The sequence below is a fragment of the Gossypium raimondii genome, chromosome 2 (assembly GCF_025698545.1).
Source record: "Gossypium raimondii isolate GPD5lz chromosome 2, ASM2569854v1, whole genome shotgun sequence".
Taxonomy (NCBI): Eukaryota; Viridiplantae; Streptophyta; class Magnoliopsida; order Malvales; family Malvaceae; genus Gossypium; species Gossypium raimondii.
Window position 1 is genome coordinate 30,489,987 of NC_068566.1, and position 12,851 is coordinate 30,502,837.

Consider the following 12,851-nt stretch of genomic DNA (forward strand, 5'->3'; position numbering starts at 1 on the left):
GAAGCCATATTTAGGGTTTTAAGCTTTCAAGCTCCATAATCAAGAAAGACGTGAAGAGTATATCAAGCGGGAAAAGAAAAGATAGTGGAGTAAAGTGCAAAATTACGATATTTTGCACCGAGGTAAGTAAACACGTGACTTAATGTATTATTTTGATATTATTTGATATATGTTGAGATTTATTTGGAATTAAAATAAATGTTTGGCAATATCCTAAAATGTTGTTAAATCGGAAAGGTGATAAAGGGTTGCAATATATGGGTTATGGGTTGAACACTCGGAATAAGCCGTAGTATGTTGTATATAAAAGGGGTTCTTGTGTGCTGATTCCCGATTTATGGATGGTGCTATGTGCGTGATCCACCATATCTTTGAAATGTGAAAGGGGTTGCTATGTCTTTGATTCCCAGGGGTTGCTAAGTCTTGATTCCCGATTTCATTGGTGGTGCTAAGTGCGATATCCACCATATCTTTGAAATGAAAAGGGGTTGCTATGTGCTGATTCCCCGAGGGGTTGCTAAGTGCTGATTCCCGATTCATTGGTGGTGCTAAGTGCGATATCCACCATATCTTTGAAATAAAAGGGGTTGCTATGTCTTTGATTCCCAGGGGTTGCTAAGTGTTGATTCCCGATTCGGTGGTGGTGCTAAGTGCGGGATCCACCAATAACGGCTAACATTCAGTGTTCAACGAAAAGTGTGGAAGATGAATATTGCCATATGGTGGAAAATTTTATGGGGTAAATATTGAGTTGAATACTAAATCGACCCATGTATGAGATGGGAGAAAATATCAAAAAGCAAAAGGAACGATTTAATTATAAACTGTGTTGAACAACAGCAATTGGGTAACTTTGAAAAATCACCATAAATGGTGGAAAATGAATGGCAAGCTGAATAATATATGAAATTGAAGTTGAATGTATCTATTCTCATATGAAAGAAATAGAATAAGCAAAGGAGTTGTATTTTGGAGATATCTGAATTTTACTGAAACAGGGCTGGATTGATTTCGAGATCCCTGTTCTAACTTTGAAAATTACCAAAATTGTAAAACAATAATTATGGCATGAAATTTATATCCCTGGAATCCTTATTGAGTCTATTTTATTAGAAACAAGCGAAACCATTTTTCAAATTTTTACAGAGAGTTAAGTGAATTTTAGTGAGGAAGGGTCAGAACCGTTGGGCAGTGAAACAGGGGAAGGTTTAATGAATAAACTGTACTAATTGGCTGGGTTAAAAATTCTGAAATTTTTATGGTGAAATGGTATATGAGTCTAGTTTCAGGGAAAATTTACGGAACTCAATTTGGAGCCCTGTAGCTCCAGATAAAAATAAATTAGCGACTATGACGCAGAAAAACAGCTTGCTGAAATTGCCTAAACAATAAAGTTATTCATGAATAAGTTTATATTTTGGTGTAGTTATGGGAGTAATTACTTATTTATCATGTGTTTACTTACTAAGCTATATGCTTACTCGATTTTATTTTTCTCTTGGTTATAGTGACTTCCAACAACTCGGAAATTGGAACGAAGTCAGACAATCATCTACACTATCCTTCACATTTGGGGTATTTTACTACTAGTGTTCCGAAATTTTATGGCATGTATAGACACTTTATGTAATGTGGGATCATCATGTAAATATATGTTATGGTTCCCTTTTAAATGTAGTGTTTATTAATAGTTAAACTATATACAAATGAAATTGGTTGGTATATTGGAATGTGTTCTAAATTTGCAGGAGGTTTAAGCAAAAATAAGTAGGAATGCTGTCGAAATTTTTTAAAAATTTAGTAATACCTCATACTCTGTTCCAGTAAGGAATACGGGTAAGGGGTGTTACATCCAGTCTCTGTGAGATTGACCCTACTCTCTATACTACTATTTATTTACTGTTTAGGCATAGAAATATTACTTCTGGTGGATTCGACACCCATCATGGGATCATGTGGAGCAGAGAGGTGATTTTTGTTACCCTTATGCTCCATCAATACACTCTACTTACAGCTCGGCCACCCTCTTGGTTTCACCTCAAAAAAGAGAAAGAGCATCGAAAAGAGAGTGAAAAACAATATTGAGTGGCTTTTTTCTTATTGTTGTTATTGTTGTGATTGTTTGTAACTAGAGAGGCCTAGGCAGTGGTGACGACAATGGTGGAATGAGATATAAAGGTTGTGCGTTCAATCTACGCTCACCACAGCATTTGTTGATATCATGGGTGAAGAAAGTAGAGAGGGGATGGTGTGAAGGAAGGCAAATTCACCCTTGTCAGGGCCGAGAGCCAACAGAGGGTCCAACCGGGTAGTCAAGGATAAACCATCCCTCTCGTGGGGGATACGAGGCACGCGGGTAGTCGATTACTAAGTGACAATCCGAATGGTACAAGGCAGAAGGTCACTTACGGGTGTCTCTCAAGTTGATTCTCATATTGCCATGTGTCCCAATCGGATAGAAGTATGACAAAATTATTATAAAAAAGTTAGAGTTAATTACACCAAACATCCCCAAACTATCAAAGTTATATCAATAAGGTTCTTCTTCTGTTATTTAAAATGTTAATTTAATTGTTAGATTAGAGTTCCTATATCATGTGACATAATTTAAAATGAAAATTGTAAAGAAAACCAATATTGTGAAAATGGATGTTGTAAAAATATTAGTTTTAGGCTTTCAAAGCTTTTACGAAAACTTTATTGTTTATTTTTTTCTTTTGGTTTTATTTTTATTTTAGTTTTTATTTTTAAAAGCTATGTAACAACATTTTGCTCTCTTTTTTTAATTTTATGTTAAATTTTTCCATATAAGATTTGGCGTGTTATTTAACGATTAAATTATTATTTTAATAATAAAAGACTTGATTGATCGAACATCAATAGTTTGGAGATATAATTAGATTATTTTGAAGTTTAGGGATTAATTTAGAATGAGGATCATAATTTGAGTATAGTTAGTGCAATTAACTCAAAAAGTAAAACTAAATTAACTGAAAAAAGTTAAAAATAAGAAGGAAAAATAAAAATAAAATCATTAAAAAGAAACTGATAAGTTGGCTGAAAAGAAAATAATTTTAGAGGATAGTTGGAAAAGAAGCGAATTAAGCTATTGGTGAGAAGAAAGCACTATATTTAGCTTTATTTTTAAAAATGTTAAATATTTTGGGTAAAAATATTTTTATGTCCTGAATATTCTTTATCCTAAACAGTAAATATCTGAAAAAGAAAGTGAGATACCTGAGTATTTTAGACAATGTGAATATGAATTCCAATTGAACGCTCGCGCGATGGAAACGCTCGCGAAATGGAGATCTAGACTACTTCTTCGAATTCCTTTTTCTTTCTTGAGGATGATAATCAGTTTCTTTTCTTCAAAACCTCAAAATGGAAGAGCAAAAGGGAAAAAAACAGCATCGAGCAAAGATGCAGGGTACAGGTGGCGGTGCTGAAGCTGGAAGCCATTCCAAACGACCTCGTACCGATCCTGAAAGGCATAAACTGTATCGAGAGATAAAAAACGTAAGAGTGATTCCTTAAACCATCATCGATTTTTTTTCCTTTGTTTATATATGTCTTCATTCAATCCTTGCCTTGTGTTTTCATGACTAAAGTGGATGTTTGAGGAGCTTCAACTCGTCGAAATAGATTATCACGAAAAGCTTCAAGAGTTGGCCGAGAACAAGAATGAGCTGGAGCGATGCAGATCAGAACTTGGAGATAAGGAAAATGAGATCCAACAACATAGGGCAACTCTTGAGGCACAGGTTCTGCACTGCCCATTTCTCTCTCCTTTTACACTAATATGGTGTCATGTCAATAGTACTAATTAGCTTAAACAATCATAAATTAGTTTGAATCGCATGCTTGGTTTTGTATATACTAATATTTGATGATTATAATTAAGAGTATTTTGCAACATGTTTGGTCTTGATTCTTAAATCACATAGTTTCAGTGGAACACGGGAAACCTAGGGTTAAAGTGGAAATAAAGAATTGTGCTTCTTCCCTAAGCATTTATATGATAATTGTGTTTTCTCAGAAAGCAAGCATGGAATTGATGGAGCAAACCGTCGTTCATATAATGGCACACTTGGTACGGAAATTTGTATAGTATTAACCGTTTCTCTCTTTTCTTACTAAAGATCTCTTGCTTATATATTTTTATAACAATATATTTATTATGCTTTTTACTCAGTACCCAACACTTGGTTAAATCCATGTTATCTTCTAATCGGATGAGTAATTCATGTCTCTTCAATTGCAGGGGCTTAACTTTACTTCTTTTAAGGAGGTATGCCAATTATTTGTATTTAATAATTCTGAGTTTCTGATACATTAGTTGAGTGATGAATAGGGGTGTAATCGAGCCGAGTCAAGCCTGAATACTGTCAAGTTTGAGCTCAATTGAACATCTATTTTTAAGCTCGTTTACCAATTTTTATATTCAAGCTCAGCTCAATAATTAAGCTTAGGGTTAATAATATATATTAAGGGCAACAATGTAATTTAGTAATATAAAAATATGAAAAGTTTGATAAGGCTCGCGAGGCGTTTGAGTCAAGTATTACTAAACTCGTGTTCGGCTCGATAGATAGCTCGAGTTGCTTGAGCTCAACTCAATAATTACCAAATCGAATTCAAATTTTTTTCGAGTTGAACTTGAGTAACTTACAAGCACTAGTGGCTCATTTACACCCCTAGTGTTGAACTTTATTCTTCATTGCAGATGGAAGAATGGTTTCTGGCGCAGAAGTATGTGGGAGATCATCAAGGTTCAGCAACTGTGACCGCCAACTTTCAAACTTCCATGGCTGATTTTTGTCAGCCAATGGGTCTTGGTAATTTTATAAGCCACAAGCCACCCCTTGATTAAATTGCTTAGTGTTGTATTATTGACTTTTAACATGTTTTCAGGCCAGTACCAAACCAGCATTGCTGCCTGTACTGCTGCTGGCTCATCCTCTTCTGCAGGTTTTTGGATTTGTCATCATATATTTTGGTTCATCCTGTTGATCTTTTTCCTTTTTTTCTCAATTTTTGGCATAGGATTTACATGTTTTGTGGTATTAAAGTTTTTGTTTTCTTTAATGTGAAAATTAGTTAATTTAACTCTTTGATTACAAGCTCTTCTTATGTCTCTCTAAATTTCCTTGTTAATTTAGGAGTTTGGATTAATTCTGCTGCACGCTCTCCCTTTGGCACAAATGATATCTTGTCTGAGTATGGTGATCCGAACAATATTGGTAACCATTTCGGCAGTGACCTTGCTGCTGGTAATAAATTTAGTTTTTTGCATTTATCACATTGGTTTATCTTGTTTAATGTATTTTCTTTAAATCAGCCCTCCAATTGGCAAAGAAATTAATTACATGTTTTTACTTTTTATCATGCTAAAAAATTTTCACTTTTAGAGCTGTTTTACAGAATTTAATCAATTAGAGGGCATTTGGTTAGTGGAAGATAAGATTTTGTTATTTGGTTGATGGAATGGAAAGACATAAATTACCAACTTTTTATTATTAAAACATAGTATTAACTATGGTTTAAAGGTAAATTGACCAAAATGATAAATAAATAAATAAGGGAAAGACATTTTTATCCCATTTTTTGACAGTTGTTTAACTGTTGGGAATGTGAATTGAGATTATCGGCTAAGATAATATTTGAAATCCAGATATGAGAATCCTATTTTGGTATCTCATATTACCCTGAAAATGTTCCATTTCTTAGCCATCTCTCCAGGACATCTAGTTTTGTTAGATTGTAACCTTTTCTCACCTTACTAAAAGAATCCTTTACAGTGTTATTTTATTGACTTTTAACATGTTTTCAGGCCTGGACTACACAAGCATTGTTGCCTCTAGTACTGCTGCTGGCACCTCCTCTGCTCCCCCAAATGGTCATGGTAAAGCAGGTTTTTGTATTCATCATCATATATTTTGCTTTTTCTTGTTTACATCTTACTCTTCTTTTTTTTCCCCAAATTTTGGTAAATGATTTACCTGTTTTTCGGGTATTAAAGTTTTTGCTTTTGTTTTGGGTAATTTTATTGTTGATTATAAGGTCTTCTCATGGCTTCCAAAATTTTACTTTCTTGTTTAGGAGTCGGGATTAATTCTGATGCTGTAAATCATGACTCGTGTGAGTTTGGTGTCCCCAACAATGAAGATTTCCTTCTCAGTGATTTTTGCCTTTCCATCGATGACCTTGATGGTAACAAATTGAAAGGTTTTTTTTTTTTTTCTTCATTCATCATATTGGTTTATACTTTTTTTTAAATTCTTCCCTACAATTGGCGAAGAAATTACATGTTCTTTTTCTTTTTTGGGTTAATAGTTTAGGAGTTGTCACTGATTTGCTGCAGGAAATGATCATGAGAATGATGGTGGTCCTTTCCCCCCGTTTCCTTGATGCAGGTAACAAATCATGTTTTGCATTTATCATATTTACTCATCTTGTTTATTTCTTATTTCTCCTTTTACATGTTTTTGATGGTGCAATATCTTCTCTTTTGGCTTCCCAAGTTCCCTCATCCTTGCTTAATTTTCTTGTTAATTTAGGATTTCAGCTTTGTGAAAATCCATCTTCGGAGCCACTTTGGCAATGGCCCCCAGATCCTTTATTTATATCTTATTATCGCCATAGTCTTTCCTCCATTGTTTTGCAACTGCGTTTTGATTGATCAGTTTGAATATGTTTAATAGAGATGCTTGATTATTCAGTTGGTACTTTTAAGACATCTTTCTCTTGATGACTGAGTCACCTTTGACACGCATGGTTTCCAATTTCCTTTATAGTTAAATATCAGTTTTTGTAGATTAATGTGAATAATGATGTATCATGTTGTATGCTACGGTTTCAAATTTGAATATGGTACAGCATTTATTTGCCTTAGAAACAAATAGAGCTACCCATCATTGAGACTTTTAACTTGCTTCTTCCACACAAGTAGGATGAAGATCATAATCACAGGCATCACAAGAAAATGCCCAGAACTTCCCTTGTCTTTCGCAATAATTGCAGACATATGCTTTAGCCATGTCCAGTTTAAGCACATGTTGATGCTTTATGTCCTGGATTTGCCTTGGCAATGAATCCCCTTCTTTTCTCAAGCTTTCTTCAATTTCTTCAATGCTTGATTGAGTGAATGGGAAAGCCTTTGCACCATACAGGGTGATTATCTTCTTCCCATTTGTGCTAATCGGTTTCCCATCCGGTCCAATAAGAACTAGTGCAGGAATGACTTTGATGTTGAAGATTCGGCACAGATCTTGTCGAGTTCGGTCTTCAAATGGAAGTGCCAGCCATGGCATACTGCTTATGTTGACATCAAATTCTTTCTGGTCTCTGTCTGAAGAAACCAAAACAACCTCAAAACAGTCTCCCCTGCTGCTCAATAGCTGGTTGTAAGCTTCTACAAGCTGTGCAGTGAAAGCACGACATGGAGGACACCAGTGTGCACCGAAATAAAGGCCGACTGTCTTCCCAATAAGTTTCGATACTAAAACCTACAAAAACCGAAACATAACCGGGCTCATAAATTATACCTTAACCCTACATTAATATAAAAAAATCACAGATAATGTTACCTTTCCACCATCGCTAGCAACAACATAATCCCGTCCTGGATGAGCTAAAAGTTGATCGATTTTTCCTCCTTGACGCATTGAATCATCGATAGCCTTCAATTCTTCTCGTCTCTTCTTGGTGAAAGGAAATGCATCCTCGCCAAAATCTTCAATCAATCCAATCAAGTCTTCTTCAACTGATTGTACATCCAAGTTTAAAGGAACGAGCGAGGGAATACGAACAACATGAAACCTTTCACGTAATTTCTTATGCAAATTCACATCAAAAGGAACGGTAAGCCAAGGCATGGTCTCGAAGTGAGCATTGAATCCATCTTCATCGTGGTCCAAGGAAATAAACACAATCTCTAGCTCTTTCCCCATTGTTCTTAACATGTTGTATAGCTGCACCAGCTTTGGGGTAAAACTTTGGCATGGCCTGCACCAGTTTGCAGAGAAGAAGAGGCAGATCGTCGTTTTCTCATAATCAAATGAAGATAAGGGTACCTAAAAACACACAGCAAAGGAACTAACCGTTTTCTTAGGATAATCAAATCACTAATCTTATCCATATAGTCCAAGTAAGATAATCAAAATTTATCGACAACTAAAGAAAGCAAAAGAGGGGTATTTGAATTTTGTCAAGAGTACCTTATCTTCTTCACCGGATAACAGGAAGTCAACCCCTTCAGATGCCAAGATGGTGAGGAAGTCCCAAAGGGGCAAGTTTGTGGCCTGATAATCAGGCTTTGACATGGCAACTGTGTAGTTACAAGGCTTAAAACATGAAGTTTGGGAGGTTATTTTTGTGCAGGGTGGCCTGAATTGCAAACGCTTGGTATAAAAGGTTTATTATATTCTGCTACGCAACTTAGTGTTAACTTGATGAAAAAGTTTTATTCTCATCAAACAACCAGGAATATTCGATGAGCAATTTTCAGGGAATTTAAGCCATAAATGGGAGAAACATATCCAATTTTCTCCGGATATATTCATGACATTGACTCATGTTTCGTCGGCCCTATTTCTTTTTTGTAAGGATAGGTTCGAAGTTTGGAGCCCACTTATATGATATACCATTTAATTATTGATTATTATTTTTATGCGTAACAAACAAGATGGCCTTCAGGAAAGCTACGTTAAAAGCCTTCCATCTTGTCACCCTCTTCTATGGGTTTATTGTTTAAGAGAAAAAGAACAAAGAAGATAATTTCATAAGAGTTAATTGAATGTAGGAGTCGTAATAAATTGGAATACTAACATTTTCTACCATGGACATTTACTGGATTTTCCTTTTTTGGATCAAGAGTACCAGATTCAATCATAGATAAAAGAGATTTCAAGTTGCAGGGGACAAAGTCATGAAAACAAAAAAAATATCCGTTAAAACGTATTCATTCACCCAAAAATAACATCCGAACAAAGGGGGATATACTTCTCCCTTTTTTAACTTCTACCATGGAGAATAATTACAGTATATCCTCATCTCACCTACCTATGCTCTCATCCTTCTCACCCTTTGCTTTTCTTTGCTTGTTTCAGCAATCAAAATGGCATTACCAGTTTTTTAAAGTTCATCATGAGAATCATCTTCTTCTTCAGTTGATCCACCACCTGGGGCTCCACCAGATCTTTGGTACACTGCTGTGATGATTGGGTTGCATACTGCCTCTACCTCCTTGAGCTTCTCCTCGTAGTCTTCCTTCTCGGCACTCTGGTTGTCATCAAGCCACTCAAGTGCCTCTTTCACTGCGGTTTCAACTTTCTCCTTCTCATCGGATTCAAGCTTGTCAGCGAGCTTATCCTTATCATTAATCTGGTTTTTCATGTTGTAGATATAGGTCTCCAGGCTGTTGCGAGCATCAATCCTCTCCTTCACCTTCTTGTCCTCCTCTGCGAATTCTTCTGCCTCACGAACCATTCTCTCAATCTCCTCCTGGCTCAGACGACCCTTATCGTTTGTGATAGTGATCTTCTCAGATTTTCCAGTGCCCTTATCTTCTGCCTTGACGTTTAAGATGCCATTTGCATCGACTTCAAATGTGACTTCAATTTGAGGGGTTCCTCTGTAAATTGAGGGATCAAACCATAAATGAATAATTCAGGTGAAGAAATGCAGAAAATACAAATGAGAATTGGTAGGGAGAGCAAACCTTGGGGCTGGAGGAATTCCAGTAAGATCGAATTTTCCCAACAACCTACAATCTTTTGTGAGACTCCTTTCACCTTCAAAGACCTGACATCAAACCACAGCAATTCAAATAAGGTTCAAAGTATTACAGTTATTAGCATTAAAAGGAAAGGAAAATCCAATTCTTGAGTTTTTACATGTAGGCAAGCATATCCAAGTGTACCTGAATGGAGACGGTAGTCTGCTGGTCCTGATAAGTGGTGAAAACTTGTGACTTCTTGGTTGGGATAACAGTGTTTCTAGGAATCAACTTGGTCATTACTCCACCAACAGTCTCAATGCCAAGGGTAAGTGGAGCCACGTCAAGGAGAAGAATATCTGTGCAGAAAGCATCAAACACAAATATCAGCCAAGTCGATTCAGTTATAGAAAGGTTTCATCCCCTATAGAGTCATGTATCGTCATTATAGACAAAACTACTTACCTTTCGTTTCATCACCACCCTCTCCACTCAGGATGCCTCCTTGTACTGCAGCACCATAAGCAACAGCTTCATCTGGGTTAACACCCTTGTTGGGCTCCTTTCCATCAAAGTAGTCCTTGAGGAGTTGTTGAACCTTTGGAATTCTAGTGCTTCCACCAACAAGAACGATCTCATCAATTTGGCTCTTCTGCAAACCAGCATCTTCCATCGCCTTCTTCACAGGTCCCATGGTCTTTCTGAACAGGTCATTGTTCAACTCCTCAAAGCGAGCTCTGGTCAGTGGCTCGGAGAAATCAACACCGTCAAAAAGTGATTCAATCTCCACACGGACCTGGTGCTGGCTGCTGAGAGCTCTCTTGGCACGCTCAGCTTCCCTCCTAAGCTTCCCAAGAGCTCTGTTGTCCTTGCTGATATCCTTTCCATGCTTTTTCTTGATCAATTTAATGAAGTATTCCATAATCCTCTGGTCAAAATCCTCACCTGCATATAAAATATGACCATAAGCAAAATACATTGTAAAAACAATTTTTGAAAGCATTAAATCAAACAATGAATATCCTTACCTCCCAAGTGAGTGTCTCCATTTGTTGAAAGAACCTCGAAAACACCATTGTCAATTGTCAAGATACTGACATCGAACGTCCCACCACCAAGGTCAAAGACAAGAATATTTTTCTCACCGCCCTTCTTGTCCAAACCATAGGCAATGGCAGCTGCAGTTGGTTCATTGATAATTCTAGCAACATTGAGCCCGGCAATAATGCCAGCATCCTTTGTGGCCTGCCTCTGGGCATCATTGAAGTAAGCTGCAAATAAAACATAAATATATTGAGCATAAAGGAGTAATCAAGGATCAGGCGAACAACTTTTCCCCAACAGAGAGCATTGCTTCTTATTATGCACTCACCTGGAACAGTAACCACCGCATCCTTGATTTTCTTCCCAAGGAAAGCTTCAGCTGTTTCCTTCATCTTAGTCAGAACCATAGCACTGATCTCCTCAGGACTGAAGACCTTGGTCTCTCCATCCTTAATCTTTACTTGAATATAAGGTTTGCCATCCTTGTTCACAATCTTATACGGAACAAGTTTCATGTCCCTCTGGACCTCCTTATCTTCGAACCTGCAAATAACAAAATTGCCCTGATAAGCATATTACATATACCAATAAACCATAAAAAAAAAAAAGAAGAAACATGAGAAGAATGTCAATTACTTTCTTCCAATAAGTCTCTTGACGTCAAAGATGGTTCTTTCAGCGTTAACAGCTGCCTGATTCTTTGCAGCCTCACCGATGAGCCTCTCGCTGTCGGTGAAAGCCACCCACGATGGAGTAATACGGTTACCTTGGTCATTGGCTATAATTTCAACATGACCGTTTTTGTACACACCAACACAAGAATAAGTTGTACCAAGATCAATTCCGATGACTGTTCCCAATTTCGCGGCTTCCTCCTTGGCAATTGAGATTGCAAAGAAGCATCCTGTTTGCAGAGTTTACAGGATGTTAAAACCATTATAGTTATAGAGGTCCTACTGAAAGGGCCACATGAACCACAGATCAAGAATCCTAACGAACTTTCTAGAACATTCTAGTGCAAAATTTTAATAATCTAATAAAGATATTGCACCATAAATGAATATATAAAATAAAGTGAAAAGGAGAAAAATTACACTGTTTAATTCAAATTTAAATAATTAGATCATAGTTCTAGCCCGGCAAAGTATTTAGAGAGTCGTTATCCTCTAAATCCAGAGAGTTCTAGTTCTCGATTCAACGGAGAGTAATGAAATGATATGAGATCGCTGAAACGCTCGTTTGAAGATCTAATGCATCTCGAAAACTCATAAAAACATAAATCAGATCTAAAAATGCATCGATTCACGGGAAGAACATCACCAAACAGAACTAGATCTACTACATTTTCACTCAAACAGAGCAAGAATCAGAGATCACGAAATCAAGCGAAAGCAAACAGATCTAGCAAAAAACAGGAACAGCATAGCACTCACCGGACAAGACTATAGCTAGAGCCACCAAAGAGCCGCTTGCTCTCCACGAGCGAGCCATCGCACGTACTCAAACTTTCCTCTCACTACGTAGAAGTTTCGAGGTTTCTCTATGAAAATCAAAACGCTGTATCGTTAATACCAGAACGAGTGATTTTCAAATGACACTTTTGCTTTGTTTTTTCTTTTGATCTGTGAGAGGAAGTCGCGGTTCGAGGTTTTTATACGTGGAGTGCCCGCATCAAACGCGAACTTATTTCAGATGGGTGTATGTCATCTCTGGTGACGTGGACCAATAAGGATTCAAGAAGGGAATTGTTGAGCCAATGAAATTAGATCTTGTGTTGGGGAGATCCTGGCCGTTTATTTTCTCTGACGTTTGCGTGTCCGCTTTTCCGTTTTTCTAAATTATTAAAAGTAGGATATTCAAAACGCGCAAACACTAAGTCGTTTTTGTCCGTCTCAAAACCTGAAATGCTAAAATTAATACTCATTTACGGTTTTAATCACTACGAAAACATTGTACAAATATATTACCATCTTTTTTCCCATATGGGGAAGATTACTTTTAATTTTATAAAAAATTATAATTTGGAAATTAAAATGAAGAAATTTTAAATATTAATATTTCAATTTTTATATTTATTAATTTCCATCAT

General features: G+C 36.6%; 3 protein-coding genes across 7 annotated transcripts; 1 reads left to right on the forward strand and 2 right to left on the reverse strand.

Annotated features, from left to right (window-relative positions):
- Positions 1–3,232: 3,232 nt before the first annotated feature.
- On the forward strand, positions 3,233–6,771 carry LOC105788167 (hypothetical protein). Of its 4 annotated transcripts, none has more exons than XM_012614923.2 (11): positions 3,233–3,519; positions 3,612–3,764; positions 4,040–4,093; positions 4,265–4,291; positions 4,727–4,838; positions 4,915–4,971; positions 5,163–5,273; positions 5,834–5,914; positions 6,103–6,213; positions 6,365–6,416; positions 6,561–6,771. In XM_012614923.2, the coding sequence occupies exons 1-10, from the start codon at positions 3,385–3,387 to the stop codon at positions 6,409–6,411; spliced, it is 888 nt and encodes a 295-aa protein (XP_012470377.1). In that variant the 5' UTR covers positions 3,233–3,384; the 3' UTR covers positions 6,412–6,416; positions 6,561–6,771. The 4 variants fall into 4 exon arrangements, with proteins under 4 accessions (XP_012470377.1, XP_012470375.1, XP_012470378.1 ...); XM_012614921.2 differs by having other exon boundaries at positions 3,235–3,519; positions 6,103–6,228; XM_012614924.2 differs by having other exon boundaries at positions 3,236–3,519; positions 5,834–5,905.
- A 53-nt stretch (positions 6,772–6,824) lies between these two features.
- LOC105788166 (probable nucleoredoxin 3) lies at positions 6,825–8,563 on the reverse strand. 2 transcript variants are annotated; one of them, XM_012614919.2, is made up of 3 exons: positions 8,220–8,563; positions 7,590–8,075; positions 6,825–7,508 (listed from the first exon to the last, which is right to left on the reverse strand). In XM_012614919.2, the coding sequence occupies exons 1-3, from the start codon at positions 8,322–8,324 to the stop codon at positions 6,927–6,929; spliced, it is 1,173 nt and encodes a 390-aa protein (XP_012470373.1). In that variant the 5' UTR covers positions 8,325–8,563; the 3' UTR covers positions 6,825–6,926. The 2 variants fall into 2 exon arrangements, with proteins under 2 accessions (XP_012470373.1, XP_012470374.1); XM_012614920.2 differs by having other exon boundaries at positions 7,590–8,097.
- A 367-nt stretch (positions 8,564–8,930) lies between these two features.
- LOC105788165 (luminal-binding protein) lies at positions 8,931–12,398 on the reverse strand. The gene is made up of 8 exons (XM_012614917.2): positions 12,196–12,398; positions 11,399–11,666; positions 11,091–11,305; positions 10,747–10,989; positions 10,184–10,663; positions 9,923–10,077; positions 9,722–9,804; positions 8,931–9,634 (listed from the first exon to the last, which is right to left on the reverse strand). Exons 1-8 carry the CDS (start codon positions 12,251–12,253, stop codon positions 9,136–9,138), a joined length of 2,001 nt encoding a protein of 666 aa, XP_012470371.1. The 5' UTR covers positions 12,254–12,398; the 3' UTR covers positions 8,931–9,135.
- Positions 12,399–12,851: the final 453 nt, after the last annotated feature.